The sequence below is a fragment of the Erpetoichthys calabaricus genome, chromosome 5 (assembly GCF_900747795.2).
Source record: "Erpetoichthys calabaricus chromosome 5, fErpCal1.3, whole genome shotgun sequence".
Classification (NCBI taxonomy): Eukaryota; Metazoa; Chordata; class Cladistia; order Polypteriformes; family Polypteridae; genus Erpetoichthys; species Erpetoichthys calabaricus.
This window is the reverse complement of record NC_041398.2, coordinates 112,072,925-112,089,219: the sequence shown is the minus strand read 5'-3', so window position 1 is coordinate 112,089,219 and position 16,295 is coordinate 112,072,925. Positions and strand designations below refer to the sequence as shown.

At 36.4% G+C, this 16,295-nt stretch overlaps 1 protein-coding gene across 12 annotated transcripts in view; it reads right to left on the bottom strand.

Moving 5' to 3' along the window:
* apbb2b (amyloid beta (A4) precursor protein-binding, family B, member 2b) overlaps window positions 1-16,295 on the bottom strand; it is a 342,228-nt gene that overhangs the window by 141,250 nt on the left and 184,683 nt on the right. For 11 of the 12 annotated variants that reach the window (XM_051928061.1, XM_051928058.1, XM_028801948.2 and 8 more), the window contains 4 exons: window positions 12,434-12,574; window positions 6,880-6,942; window positions 6,483-6,568; window positions 6,336-6,396 (listed from right to left, as the gene is read on the bottom strand). In XM_051928061.1, the coding sequence (XP_051784021.1) occupies window positions 6,336-6,396; window positions 6,483-6,568; window positions 6,880-6,942; window positions 12,434-12,574 (351 nt within the window). The remainder of the gene's footprint in view (window positions 1-6,335; window positions 6,397-6,482; window positions 6,569-6,879; window positions 6,943-12,433; window positions 12,575-16,295) is intronic. The other variant, XM_051928064.1, reaches the window with a different exon arrangement.

Genomic DNA, 16,295 nt, shown 5'->3' with positions numbered 1-16,295 from the left:
CAATCACATGCCAGATTCCACTAGTGTCTACCATGGGCATGTCGTCATCAAATCTGGATGACCGAATAATGCAAAAATGTATCCTAGTCTGTCCAATCTCAGTTTCTGCTGCCCCATGCAGATAGCAGGGTTGGAATTTGACACAAACATGATTGCATGGAGCCTTTCTGCCTTGTGTCAAAGCTATTGGCTGGTGGTTACAGTGGAATGCTGTTGGAAAGGTTTTCTTGAAAAATATGAGACAATAAAATACTAAATTCACATCTCTTTACAGCCAAAGTAGACTCTTTCTCAAAGTATATATCCAGCAGGATAATGTGGCATGTTACAATGTACACATCATCTCAGACTGATTCTACAAACATAATACTCATTTCATGTTTCTCCAGTGAGTTGTGCAGTCCCTGCTATCAATTCAAAAAATACCTTTGGGATGAGCTAGAATGGAAGATTTGCAGCATAAATATGTGGCCTAAATATCTGTAGGAACTGCAAGATGCTATGGAGTCAGCATGAAACAAAAGGCCTAAATATTTTTTCTATACCCTTGATAGGCCTTTAGTAAATTGGCTAGTGATTGTATATATCTATTTTATATACTGGAATAATTAGTATCCCTAATGCTGTCTTTCTTTATTTTCTTAGATTTTGCACAGTTTTTGGTCAGTTTACAACTGTTCTATGCAACTTCATGAGTGAAGTAAGTCTGAATCAAGTGTGAACTTGCAGTCAAGAAGTGCTACTGGAAGTTTAAAAAAGTTATTTTACAGAAGATGAATTTACTTACTTTTTGCAGTTCAGACTGAGTTCCAACCTTATGTTCAAATTTTGGGATGAGGTAACAAGGTAAATATACCCAGTTGGTTAATTAATTATGTGGAAACATTAAACTGCACAAACAGTAGGTCAAACACAAGAGAACGTTATAAAAAATTATTGTTCAATGAGTTTAAACTAATCTAACTTTTACTACTCATTATGAGTGGATATTGTGTTTAAGCTATCTCATTTAATATATTAGGTGGGCTTGGCTGGGTTTCTTATTTTTGACAGAATCAAGGCCCTGTGTAAGATTTCATTTTTTAGACTCTACCCTAGATTCATGACCATGCAGAATGATATTAAAATTAAATAAGAAATCCATATCTTCATCCAAGAATGTGAGTCAAGTCAACAGTCCTGTAAGACATCCTCAATACAACTGCTGATACACCAATCAGTTGCTCAATTTCACGATTTCCTCTACTTCCAAAAACAAATGCTCAGTCTTTACCTGCAGAAAGCAAGTTACTCTTTTTCAGGTGTATTACAAACTCAGATTTGAGGATGCAGATTATCATTTCTGTTCGCTCACACTAAACTGCTTTATTTTTCAGTGTGGGTTAGTGATGACAGTCATATGACAACAAAGGGATAACTGAAACAGTAACGATTCATCCCCTCAGGTCCTCAAAATGCAAGGTGTGCATTTAATTAACAAGGGGTGTACTTGTCTGACCATGGAGGAGAAAGAAGACACATTATTAACAAAGTCTTATGCAATGAATGCATACACTTTTTTCTGAAAACAGAAACGTAGCTTATATAATGTACTTATTACATACAACAAAAAACTTTATTCTTCCTCAACCTTATAAAAACTAAAGAAGATGGTGTTATAAATGTCCTGCATGTTCAGTTTTCCTTTGAATGAGGCTGAGAAGTGCGAACCACTGGCAATCGGGACACTGTTTTCCTAAACATAGTAAACACACCCATCAGCATGTGCTTTGAATCTTTGTTTGCATTCCCCTCAGAAGATGATGTGGTGAGGTGGTGAGAGAGAAGGACCACTGAATACACACATTATTTAAAAAAAAAAGGTTTCGGGGTGAAGAAATTGTGACAGCTGCAGTCACTTGCAAATGTCTTAAATTTAATTTGCTTTAATTTTAAGTAAGTGTGTATTAGTAAAATATGAAAGTTGTCTCTTATAATTTTTATTTTCATTTATGTTAAATAACAGTAGTATATGGTTTCTGCATTTTACATACCATCCCCAAAGGGATTCTAACGAACTACGGTGGAACTGAAATGCACATGCCTGAAGATACTGAAAACAGTTTGTACATGCAAGTTTCTGCTGCTCCTCTAAAGTGTTCATGTTTGTTGCAGAATATGTGTATGTTCTTTCTCTTTGCAGAATGTGTGCAGAAATTCAGCAGAAACACAAAAAATATAATGGTGACTAGATAGCCCACTGGAGATGTTCATGAATGGCTTAAAAATGGCATCACTTCCTACAGTTTTGCACCACTAGCATTTTTTGGCCAAAGCGATGTATAAGTAGCTAGTTTAAGCAAAATGTTAAATAAATGTTGAAAATCATGTGCAGGTAAAATTAAGGGGAAAAATCTATGCATTTGGTTTATATGGTATGTTTTCCCGAACACCTTCTCATCATGCAATTTGAATGCATATACTGTACATCATTACAATCTATCTATTTATTACATAAAATGTTGAAAATCATTTGCAGGTAAAATTAAGGGGAAAAATCTATGCATTTGGTTTAAATGGTATGCTTTCCTGAACACCTTCTCATCATGCAATTTGAATGCATATACTGTACATTGTTACAATCTATCTATTTATTACATAAAATGTTGAAAATCATTTGCAGGTAAAATTAAGGGGAAAAATCTATGCATTTGGTTTAAATGGTATGTTTTCCTGAACACCTTGTCATCATGCAGTTTGAATGCATACTGTACACTGTACATCATTACTATCTATCTATTTATTATATAATGCCTTTACTATCTACCTAAGCCTAACCCTATCCATAACATTCCAAATTCTGAAACACAACTGGCCCCAATGATTTTGGATAAGAGATTGTTGACCTGTACCCCTTGATAAGATTATGAGGGATACCTAGGCCTGACATTTTATTTTTTAAATTGAAAAATTAGATTGTTGCTAAAATATATACACTAAAAAAACAATGTGTCAAATCCAACAGAATAACCATGGTTAGGGTGAAATTCACATCTATTTTTCAGAGATCAAGTGGAACAGGTTATGTATTCATTTTTTTTTCTGAATTTCCTTTTATTTCATTTTTTTTGCCAGTGGGTCATACTTCCCAAGCTAATTCAGGCATGAAATAGTTGCAGTCTTTGCACTTTTATAAAAGATGATTGATTTGACATCACAAGCAAATAGTACACTCTGTACAAAGCTGATGGGCATCAGCAGTAACATTATTAGACAGCTGACAACAATACAAAAATATAAATGAAGTTATAAATTAATCAAAATGTGTGATTCAAAATTCAGACATATAAAAAAGATTGCACAACACAATTATTAAAAAGGAGAAGCTCTGGACAACAGGCAACAGAGGCAATGTGTATTTTTCTATGGAAAAGTGTTTTTGTACAGCATTATCACTGATCATATTAGCTCTAATACAAATAGACAACATAATTTTTTTTTCATTACATTAGATCAGAGCTAGCAGAATCCCTTCCAGAGTTCACATTAGAAATAATGTAAAACTCAAAATCTTGTAGTTGTGACCATAGACTGCAGGTGGCAGCAGCTGAAAACAATTCGACATTGTTCACAGTGTACATAGTTTTTTTTTTCTTTTGAACATAATAACCATTAATATAGAGCACAACAAAAATTTAAATGGTTTGCTTCAGCTTACAAAAAAAAATTTATAAACTGGGGGATTAATGAGGACAAAGGAAATGTTTGCTTTTTTTACAACTTTTGATGTTTAATGTGTTAATGACAAGAACATAAGTAATATTCAAACCTTTTAAAACATTTTGTGAGACTGTACATCCAATACAGAATAAATAAGACAAAGTGAAATACTGGTAAATTCATGATCTGCTGTCAACAGAAAGATGGTGGCCTAAAAGATCAGGGTTAATGATGTCTTGATGCAATATAATATTCACTAAGAGGCAGCTACATTACAATATACACAGGAATACAGGTGAAACAACGACCAAATACTCGTAAGAATGTTAAAGTGAAAGCCATTTTAATTGAATAAAATATGTAATAACAAACTATAGCTTGTTTGTTCCTGTCTATTGAGGCCTTTTGTTAAAAACTGCTTTCTTGTTAAGCAGTTTTTGAATCAATGAGTTTTTAAGGTGCCCTCTATAAATGATAACATAACACTGTCATATTTAATTAATACAATTTAGTGTTATCAGAACCTATCCTAGGCAGCACTGAGTGCAAGGTAGGAACTAGCTTTAGGTAGTGTGCCAGTCCATTCATTGCAAGGCCACACAGAACCAATTTGGATTCAACAAATAACCAATGTATCTAAAACAAAGCCTTCACAGATAGAAGAATGTGCAAAATCCACATAGACAATGATCGGCATGGAATTCAAACTTAAAATCTTGGATCTGTGAGCAAAGGTGCTTATCAGTGCTCCACTGTGATGATTAAAAATAATGTTTTCTATTTAAATGGAAAAAAGTACCTAAATGGAAACTATTTCCATTATTGTTGCTTATAAGAGCCACTTACTCTATGAGTTACAACCAAGCACAAACTTTGAAAACTGTACAATAAAGATAACAAACGTGAAAAAATGTACTGTAACTTGAATCTCAAAATATACAGTATACACCACTCACAGCACCTCTTTTCTCTGCAACTTTAGCTGTAAATTAAAGTGCTGAAAGGGCAAAAAATTGTGCAAAATAAAGGTTTTACTTTGTAAAACTCAAAAAGGCACAAACATAAGGATAGCAGAAAGTATAAAAATAACCAGAAACACAACAAAACCTTCTTTGAGACATCAAAACATCTCATCTTCTTCCTCCATTGTACATGTGATGCAGGCAGACAGCGGCCTTTACACCACACTCTAAGGTTTTTTTTTTTAGACAATGCTGCGATTGCTTATGTGGTAACAACTTAAGTGTTTAAAATGATGTACAGTAATCCCTCCTCGATCGTGGGGGTTGCGTTCCAGAACCCCCCGCGAAAGGTGAAAATCCGCGAAGTAGAAACCATATGTTTATATGGTTATTTTTATATTGTCATGCTTGGGTCACAGATTTGCACAGAAACACAGGAAGTTGTAGAGAGACAGGAACATTATTCAAACACTGCAAACAAACATTTGTCTCTTTTTCAAAAGTTTAAACTGTGCTCCATGACAAGACAGAGATGACAGTTCCGTCTCACAATTAAAAGAATGCAAACATATCTTCCTCTTCAAAGGAGTGCGCGTCAGGAGCAGAGAATGTCAGAGAGAGAGAGAAAAGCAAACAAATCAATAGGGCTGTTTGGCTTTTAAGTATGCGAAGCACCGCGGCAGAAAGCAGTTGCAATGAAGGCAGCAGCTCACACCCCCTCCGTCAGGAGCAGAGAATGTCAGAGAGAGAGAGAGAGAGACAGATAAAAACAAACAATCAAAAATCAATATGTGTCCTTCGAGCTTTTAAGTATGCGAAGCACCGTGCAGCATGTCCCTTCACGAAGCAGCTGCACAGAAGGAAGCAACGTGAAGGTAATCTTTCAGCATTTTTAGACGAGCGTCTGTATCGTCTAGGTGTGTGAACAGCCCCCCTGCTCACACCCCCTCCGTCAGGAGCAGAGAATGTCAGAGAAAGAGAGATAGAGAGAAAAGTAAGTTGGGTAGCTTCTCGGCCATCTGCCAATAGCGTCCCTTGTATGAAATCAACTGGGCAAACCAACTGAGGAAGCATGTACCAGAAATTAAATGACCCATTGTCCGCAGAAATCCGCGAACCAGCAAAAAATCCGCGATATATATTTAAATATGCTTACATATAAAATCCGCGATAGAGTGAAGCCGCAAAAGTCGAAGCGCGATATAGCGAGGGATTACTGTATGACATTAATAAGGGGATCCAAGTTTTTACTTTAAAATGTGTTCTTCATAAAAAAATACAGGGATGCAGATGAACACTTGTTAAAGGAAAGTTTGTACACCCTAGACACATGTAATAATTTAGGAAATATTGGAAGTAACTTTAAGGACCTTCAAAACTTCACTCGAAATGTATTTGTGAGAAATTAAATGAATTGGACTAGAAATGATTTTGGCTAAGTGACCTCTCATCAAAATTGTCCTAATGTTTTAAAATACGTAGGATATAATGGACGGATTACAGCACTTTACTGGCCTTGGAACCAGTGAGGATTCTCCGGCAGAGGCTGGTAAAGGTGGCTAGGGATAGGATGGACTGGTCTATACATATAGACATGGTGTCCTACAGCCATCATTATCAAAAAGTAGGTTAAAAGTAAGTTGACATTTGGCATAGCTTCTTTTGAACTCCTACCTTAGCTTCCGGGTCACTATCAACGCTAGATGCATCTTCTTCATCAGACTGGGGCCCATTTCTAGAATTACAGTAGAAAAGAATTAGAAATAGGGTTCACAGTGCTATAAAAGCAAGGTAGATTTTAAGAACAACAAGCTGACGCACCGAAGTTTTAAAGACGCATAACGTAGGGTGGCTCCTTCAAACTCCTTCAGGCTAGGATCTGGATTTACTGTAGCTGCTTGCAGATCCTGGTGTGGGGAAATAATAAACAGGTCAAAGACATTATGACTACTAAAGAAAAACAAAATACCCTCAATAAAGTCTCTTGTGTTATGACATGCATCAAACTGACACATAAACATTTTACATTAACATTACATGCCTTGTAAACCTTTGGTTTTATATATATATGATTTCAGTGTTCCAAAATAAGCAAAACTTGTGAATGATTAACATCAGCCATGGTAAATATGAAAGCAGATTGCTAGGGAAGTGAATATAGCGACTGCCATGCATATGTCAATTAAAATCATCTGCGACTGACAGTTGATATACTTGCCTTCCAAATCTCACTATCAATCTTGCCCCCATTCAGAAGAGCAAAATCACTCCAAGGCTGTTTCTAGACATATAGTCATTCACACAGGTGTAGGGAAAAGCATTGGTAAAAGGGGAAAAAAAAGACAAGACAAGACACCACCGTTAGGTCATTATTTGCATAGTATGTTAGTGAAAATACTGCAAACAGTATACAGTTGATGGAGTTCCTCCATTGTTTCATTTGCTAAAGTATCTGGGTTTCTGCTAACGTTCATATAATAACTAATTTTTAAACGTTTCCTTTTACAACGAACATAGCACCTGCTAGCTTCCAGGCCTCTAGATCTTGCTTTTTGTGGACTTCAAGAATGTTATGAAACTAAGCTGAAATTTGTTCATGGGTTTTTGTTATTTACCAGGTTTTTGAACAGTTTATAAAGCAATTAATGAAATAAAGATATAACACATTCTTTATTCATCACAAGGCAGCAAACAGTTTCAATACAAATCATTTTTAAAAACTTCACCATTTTCATGCATTCCTTCATTCACTAGCTGACCTTACTTATTCAAATAAAAAAGTACAGACATACACAATACATTGAGCTTTTCCAGTAATATTTTAATGTTTCAACATCTGTGATACAAGAGGAATTTTTATTAAGATTTTGACCGAGCTACTGTTCTAAATTAATCACTTTATGCCAGTTTACAAGAATATCTAATGCCAATAAAAAGAGTATTCACCTGCTTGAATGTTTTTAGTGTTTCATTAGTCAAGCACCTTTATAAAACTGAAGGAACCAAAATGTCTAAGTGTAAGACAGGAATAATTCTTAAGTGAAATGTCACTCAATCTTTGAGCACATGCTCAGTTTTATAGGGTGTGAGAGACATAATGGATGGTCTTGCAATCCAACTGGGATGGGCAGTGAAGCTTTTACCGGGCCAGGTACCTATTATGGAATGACAGTGCAGATGGAGGTGCACCCAGACCGGGATGATTCCGATTTCCTTTTCCAGTTGGGAAGAAGAAATAATGGGTGAATTGGGGAAAGCTGGTGAAAGGAATTAGATTACCCCAAGCATGATAGATGGCAGTGAACCTTTCGCATGACCCCAGCTTACACCAGTAGGGTTGTATGGGACTTGTAGTTCAGGGGGACAACCTTAGTGAGGTCCCTGAGTACTGCCAGGAGAAGATTCCCCTTCATGGAGGTTCCGCCTCACCCAGAAGTGCTTCCTTGGTGCAAAGTTGTGGCACTGGAAGTACTCACAGGCCCAACATAACAGAAGTCACTTCACTTCACTCTGACAGCTGGAGTCAGGAGATGGAGGACAAGACTTGCCTGGAGGAGAGTGGAGGATAATAAAAGGAAGAGGAATTGTGATTGTGACTGTGCTAATTGGGAGAAAAGTCTGTGAAAAGGTTCTGTACTCAATAAGAAAACTGCATTTGAACACGGAACTGTTGCCTGTATTGTTGTGTCTGAGGTTTGGGGGACTCAGACACCCTCTAGTGGTCATAAGGTACAATTAAAAGATGCCAATTAACTTATCCTGCATGTCTTTGGAATGTGGCAGAAAACCTGAACAATCCAAAGAAAAAATGAATGGGAAAAAATGTAAACTCCAGTGACTGATCAGGATTTGAACCTACAACTTTGGAGCTTAAGGGCTTTTCATTTACTACTGTACCATCACGCTGCCCATATTAAATCTTATTATACACAGCTGGGATGTTCTGTAATTCATCAATGCATAATCAGTCGCAACAGTAAAAGAACACAAAATGCTATACATTTTTTTAAATTAACTATAAATACGAAGAATATTAAAATCTGTAAGCATTAATACCTAAAGACAAAGACTACAAAAATTCCTGCAGCACTGAAGATTACCAAGAACACACCTGACTTCATCATTCTTAAATGGAAAACATTTCAAACAACCACAACTCTTCCTAGTGCTGGCCATCCAGCTGAGGTGAGCAATCATTGGAGAAGGGCCATGGTAAGAAAGGTGACCAAAAACCCAACTGTCACTCTGGCTCACTTCCAAAGAACCTTTGTGGAAATTGGAGAAACTTCCAGAGGAACAACTATTACAGCAATGCGACACTGACCTTTATGACAAAGTGGCAAAACACAGTGGCAGAAAAGATACATGGAAGCCAGCTTGAAGTTTGGAAAAAGACACCTGAAATTCTTCCAGACTGTGAGAAACGAGATTCTCTCTTTTGATGAAACCAAGACTAGTGTTATGGCTGGAGGTTTTTCAGTGGCACAGACTGGGAGAAGAGACAGGGCTGAGTGTAAACTCAATGAATTAAAATACAGAAACATCCTTTAATGAAAACCTGCCCCAAAGCACTCAGACTGGGCCAAAGGTTCATTTTTCAACAGGCCAATGACCCTAAGCACAAAGCAAAGACAACACAGGAGTGGCTTTGGGACATCTCTGTGAATATCCCTGAATGCCCCAGAAGAAGTCCAGACTTTATCCCAAATAAACATCTTTGGAGAGATCTGAAAATAGCTGCCCACCGAGGGGCTCCATCAAAACTGACAAAGCTTGAGAAGAATGACTAAAAATTTCCAAATCCAAGTTTGTGAAGCTTGTCATGTCATACTCAAGATGACACCAGGCTATAATCACTGCCAAAGGTGCTTCAACAAAATACTAAGTAAAGGGTTTGAATGTTTGTTTTACTGTGATATTTTTGTATTTTTGTTTATTTTAATAAATCTGAATATATTTCTAAAATATTGTTTTTGCTTTGTCATTCTGGAGTATTGAGTGTAGCTTGCCGTGGGGAAAAAAATTATGGTTTTAGCACAAGGCTGCAACATAATAAAAAATGAAAAAAAAATGAAAGAGCCTGAAGATTTTCTGAAACCACTGTATACAGATAACTTATAGTAAAATGTTTATGGTCAGGAGCAGAATTTCAGCTTCTCATATGCCATGTTGGACAAAGGCTAGCTATAAGATGTCCTTGCAGTGATGCCAGGGTCCTAAATAATAAATGGATCTCTAAAAGCAGTAAGGTGTTGTAGTGTGTTAGCCATTATGGATGCAATGCAAGATGACACATTTTATTGGCTAACTGAACAGATTACGATATGCAAGCTTTCGAGGCAGCTCAGGCCCCAATTTCATGAGGGTGTAAGGTGTAATACAGAAACTGGAATTTCCTGAGACAATAGGACAGAGACAGCACTGGAAAACCTTTAAGTGGGTCATCGTCAATGTACAAAATTAATAGACCCCTCCAGGCGAAGATTCTTTTAGAGGGAGAGGAGAACAATGTACAGTCAAGATCTTTTAATAACTGCCCAACAAAGTCTTTTGAAGTTTTTGATGAGCTTCCATTCTACAGTGGATCTGTAGAAAAATTGGCTGAGTTGGCAAGAGAAATGTAAATAATCCTCATATCTGGTCATAAACCTATTTCCTATATTTAAAACATGTTTTAATGTGTTAAATTTTAATATCAGTTTAACTTCCAACTCCTTTCTCTCTTGCTGTGTCTTGAAGGTGCCCATAAGCACTCTGACTTTAAAGTCCTTCACACTGTGTCCAAGTGAATTTCTACAGGAAAATCCCTATTGCCATGCTTAATGTGGAACCTGTGTAAATTCATTCTTTGGCAGAGTGTTTATCCTGTTTCTCCCACAGATTGCAGTGTTGGGACATTTCATATAGAGAATTAAGTAGACTACATTAGATGATCTGCAGGAAAATGATCCCTTTCTGCGAAGTTCTAGCTGGCAGTGCGGAACAACTACACAATCTGTATTATAAATGTAAGGACACGTTTCACATCTTTTCTCTAGGCAGGGAGATGTACTATTATCTATTGGATCATTGCCTCGAAAGCGTGCATATTGTAATCTTTTTAGTTAGTCAATAAAAGGTGTCATTTTGCTTGACTTCTCATTAGATCTCGAAAAGAAATTGTTATGAGCACAGTATAGTAACAGAGTAGCATTGGGGAAGGTACACTAGATATTAGGCAAGGAGTCCTTAAAACTGACAAATTAACAGACAGTCATATTGCCTCTTACTTCTATTGTTAATTAGGTCTCTGCAGGGTCACCTGGCACTGTAATGTAAATTGGGGTTCACAATGCAGAGAAATAACCAACTAATACTGACAAAACATTCCTTTGTTTCAATGCTGTCAAAATCAAAAAAGTCAAAAGAAAAGCAGTATCTTGTGTGGCTAAATGAACCTTCATAACTACAGTGAAATGAATGATTCTATAACCAGAAGTGGCAAACCTATTGCTTTACTCACAGGATGCTGTAATGGTATTCATGTTTATGTACAGCACATGGAATTACAGTAAATTGTGATATTTTATTCCTTATAACTATAATTAAAAAAATTAAGGCATGCTTAACATAAAGTGTCAATGACATATGCAGTGAAATGGAAAACTCATATTTGGTATATAGTTTAATTCACTAACAACGGAAACAGAATTGGTGGGTAATTCCAGTAGTTCATCCATTAAAATTTACAGAGATCAATACAAAAAAGTAGACTTTTTGCCAACAAATGTTCAGCTATGTGAAATGCATTTTTGAGAAATAAACTACTCTGACTTACAAAAATGTATATTGCAGGGCAACCAGCAAAGGATCACTATTATGTGCATTTTGCCAAAACAAGGAATATATCAAGACAGACAAACTTTGGTGCAACATTATAAATAAGACAACTACAAAAACGGGGAGTGAAGGGCAGGCAAGGAGTTGGGACTGATAATGCACACCATCATACATACACAACAATGTTAAACGTCTTTACAAAATATTTTTGCTTCTGCCTATGTCAAAAAGACCATCCATATGCTACACATAACAGTAAACACCTGAATAAAAAAAAATGTCACACCTATCCCAAGAAATCTACACTCCTACTGCATCTAGCCAAGATTTTAATAACAAGTGAGATATAAAGTATGGAAAGTCATTAGACTCTCATTAGTTTAACATCTCATTCCAGATTTCTTTATATGTCCACCTGTCAGCAGCCTAAACCATAGCCATCCACTTCTAAACAATTTTGCTAGTCTCAAGAATTCCTGAGAAAATGATCACCGATATTTATAAATTGTCTCTTTCACCCCATCCCTCTTCCTCTCTCTCTCTCTCTCGCTTAGCTACAGCAAGAACAGGTATTTACATTTTATGAAATTCCATAGATTGATAGCAATAAGTAAATTAAGAAAATCATGAAAGATGCATTTCTTCTGAAAGTTGACAAATATCATTTGGAAGTTTTTCATTTTCATTTATATATGTATTTAAACCAATCTTGCAGTACAGTAATTAAGACACATAGTAAAATGGCACTGGGTGAAAAGTAATGATACATTTCCCCAATATGTGGTAAAATAGCTTTTACTGAAAAATGTGAATGAAACTAAATTAAGGGCGTACATATTGCTGCATAATATAAATAGGAAAATCTTTTCAGTCAAAGATAACTTCCAATGGAAATTCTTTTAGTTCTGCTGACATCTCTTCCAGCTGCAGCCAAAAAAAAATATGCCACTTACGAAGTAACAGCTATTGACAAAGCCACATGATGGCACTGTGTCATCAGATGATGATGTAGCAATCTGCTCCACTGAATCATCAAGCGTTGCATTCGTGAGATGGTTTCCAGGAGCTAAAAAGACCTCATTCTGTGTAATCTCCTAAGGATGGAAAGAAAAAGGTAAGAGATAAGTCCCTAACAGCAGATGTAATGTAGAAATATAAATCTGGAAAATACATTGATATATCCTAACAAATTCAAAATACATATAAGCTCAAAAATCAATCTGAACATTCCTATAACATATCTATACTGCTTTTGGTTATGAGGCTTATATTGTATAGGAATATGATACTAAATGGTGTATTAGACCAGAAAAATATTAACATCACTGTCATTAAAGTCATGGTGATCACAACATAAGTATTGTGAATTACTGAAAGTACTGAAGGTTGAATACTTGAAGCCATACTGCAGAATTCTGGACAACTATCAATCTGTGCTAATGAGGCTTTATTAGTTAGGGGATTGACAAAATGAGCAATATCCAAGGAGGAACTAGCTACTGTAAAGTCAGAAAAGTCAAATGAGAGAGTGAAAGAAATGAAACATAGTTTGAGAAGTGCAACTTTTCAGACCTCAAGAAAAATTATACTCTTCTTGAACTCAGCAACTCAACTGATTACTTATGAGAGAGCATTAATGGTATATAACTGCGCATACATTACACTAATGATGTTTTCATTAAAAAATGAAGGGTGGTGCCTGCCCATCGTCTAGATACTTGCTATAACTGATCTACAGTATACTAATAAAGGGCAAAGCCCTCACTCACTCACTCATCACTAATTCTCCAACTTCCCATGTAGGTGGAAGGCTGAAATTTGGCAGGCTCATTCCTTACAGCTTACTTACAAAAGTTAGGCAGGTTTCATTTCGAAATTCTACGCGTAGCGGTCATAACTGGAACCTCTTTTTTGTCTATATACTGTAATGGAGGAGGCGGAGTCGCGTATCGCGTCATCACGCCTCCTACGTAATCAAGTGAACTGAAAACAAGGAAGAGCCCCAAACAGCGCTGAAGAAAACATTCTCCGTCAACCCCCACACTCACCCCGCCCTTCCGCACATCACGGCATTTTCGTTAATGAAGTGACGTAATACTCCAGCTCCACCTTCTTCACAAGTTCATTCAACAAATTATTTGTCAATTATATTTCACAGTAAGAATTTACAGCACGACTCAATCGCGGGAACGAAGGTAAATGACGTTAATTGTTGAGTGTCTTTTAATACTGTGTAAGCATACATATTAACACATGTGCAATTAAACGTGTGCATTTATGGGGTGATTTCTCAGGCTTAAAAGCTCGCCTTTTATTAAAAAGGTAAATGTAAACTGTTTTCATTCTGAAGGGCACAAACCATGTTGAATTTCAGCCGTTAAACGCGCAAAAATGTCGGTACACCAGATAAATAAGCACAACATATTATCAGTTGTATTGTATGCTTACAATACATATAGAAATGTGTTAATCGTTAACTAATAGTATGGGATGGTGTTTTTCGACTCAGCTACAGATGCCGATGGAGACCAGAACTGCTTTTGAAAAATATGAACGCCTTGGGGCCGATCTGGAAGAAGGTAGCGCAGCGCCTTGATTTAAGCGATTCCATGTCTTGGTGGGTTTGCGTAGCTTATTGTCAATATCTTTACACCTGTTCTTAAGACTTATTGACTGAAACGGGCTTTCACGAAAAAAGTTAGGGCTTTGCTACAGGATACACCCTTCACAAGTTAAGGAAATAAAAATAAAGGTATATATTTCTGTTTTATTTAAACCTTTTAAGTTCATATGCATAGCCCCATTTGGCTGTTTTAGTTTTTTTTTTTCTTTCTTCAGTAATATTTAATCTCCTTAAAGAAAAACAACATATGCATTTTACTTTTTTCGTATCTCTTCAGTAATATTTTAGTGTAAAAGGATAACCAGTATTTAAACCTTTTATGTTACTTTATAAAGTTATTTTACACAATGTTGAAAAATTAATAAGAAAGCTACATATTTTGGCAGCTGCTGCTTTAATTTTCAATGAAATGAAAAAAGCTCTCCAAGAGAAAACCTCAATGAAGAAGAAACAGTTTGTACTATCTAAAAAGGAGAAACCCTCATTTATAAAGGTTTGCTGCAGATGACTTAACTGAAAATAAATGCATAGTTCCTATGTGTATAACACATATTTATCTATTTGACTTATGCCTTTATTCCAGCAACCTGCAACATGTGAGGTACAATTTGTTACATTACTTTTGTTTTTTGCAGCACAGGCAGGTGAAGTGACTTCCTCAGGGTCACACAGTGGTGTCAGTACCAGGATTTGAACTGACAAGCTCCGGGTTTGCTGAAATATTACTGAAGAAAGAAAAAAAAACGAAAACGGGCAAATGGGGCTATGCATACAAATGTCCATCCATCCATTATCCAACCCGCTCTATCCTAAATACAGGAGCCAATCCCTGCCAACACAGGGCACAAGGCAGGAAACAAACCCCGGGCAAGTTGCCAGCCCACCGCAGGGCGCACACACCCACACACCAGGGACAATTTAGAATCGCCAATGCACCTAACCTGCATGTCTTTGGACTGTGGGAGGAAACCGGAGTACCCGGAGGAAACCCAGACAGACACGGGGAGAACATTCAAACTCCACGCAGGGAAGTGAACCCGGGTCTCCTAACTGGCACCTTTCACTGCGCCACCATGCCGCCCGCATGCAAACTTAAAAGGTTTAAATAAAACAGAAATATATACCTTTATTTTTACTTCCTTAACTTGTGGAGGGTGTATCCTGTAGCAAAGCCCTAACTTTTTTCATGAAAGCCCCTTTCAGTCAATAAGCCTTAAAAACAGGTGTAAAGCTAAACTTGCAGCACAACTATTCAATTATACTTGCCTAACGCCTCTCCTAAGTGGAGATACTGTGGGATCTGGGCATCAGTCAAAGCACCAATCACAGGCCCGATTAGAAAGCGGGAAGCTGTGATTTGTCGTCTCCCTCCCATGTAACAATCACAGCCCGTGTTACAACGCACTATGTATGTATGTGTATATGTATATGTGTGTGTGTATGTATGTGTGTATATGTATGTGTATATATATGTTGATATGTATATATATATATATATATATATATATATATATATATATATATATATATATATGTGGATGTGTATATGTATATATATATATATATATATATATATATATATATATATATATATATATGTATATATATGTATATGTAGATATGTGTATATGTAGATATGTATATATATCTATATATGTATATGTATATATATGTTTACATAACCTCTTTAACACACTACTTTTCTGCTGCGAAGCGCGGGTATTTTGCTAGTAAAGTTATAAAGAGGTTTGTAAAGTCAAAAAACTGCATAGCACAGAAGAGGTATGCACACAAAATGTAGTTTACATTAGCAACAGAAAATGGGCAACTATAAGTAAGTCCAATTCATAAACTGAACCTTCACTTTAGTTTTTAGGAGACAGGACAATAGAGCTCCTCCAGGGTCATTTTCATGTATCAGTTATTTCCTCCAGTACCATATGGTGACACATCACTACATTTGTCCTCCAAGTCAGTGACCTCTGCACATTTTACAGCTGTAGAAAGGTATTTCACATAGTAAGTGCAATATAATGTGCAAGATTTAGGAGCATTCTTTAAAAAAATGTCAGCCCCCATATCTTTCTAAACATGTTCTAAAACTTTATTTTTCTCTTTTGTGTCCTATTATGGTCCTGTTGGTATTCTGGCAACTAATGCCCTAATTAGATCAGCTCATTATTAGATTAAAC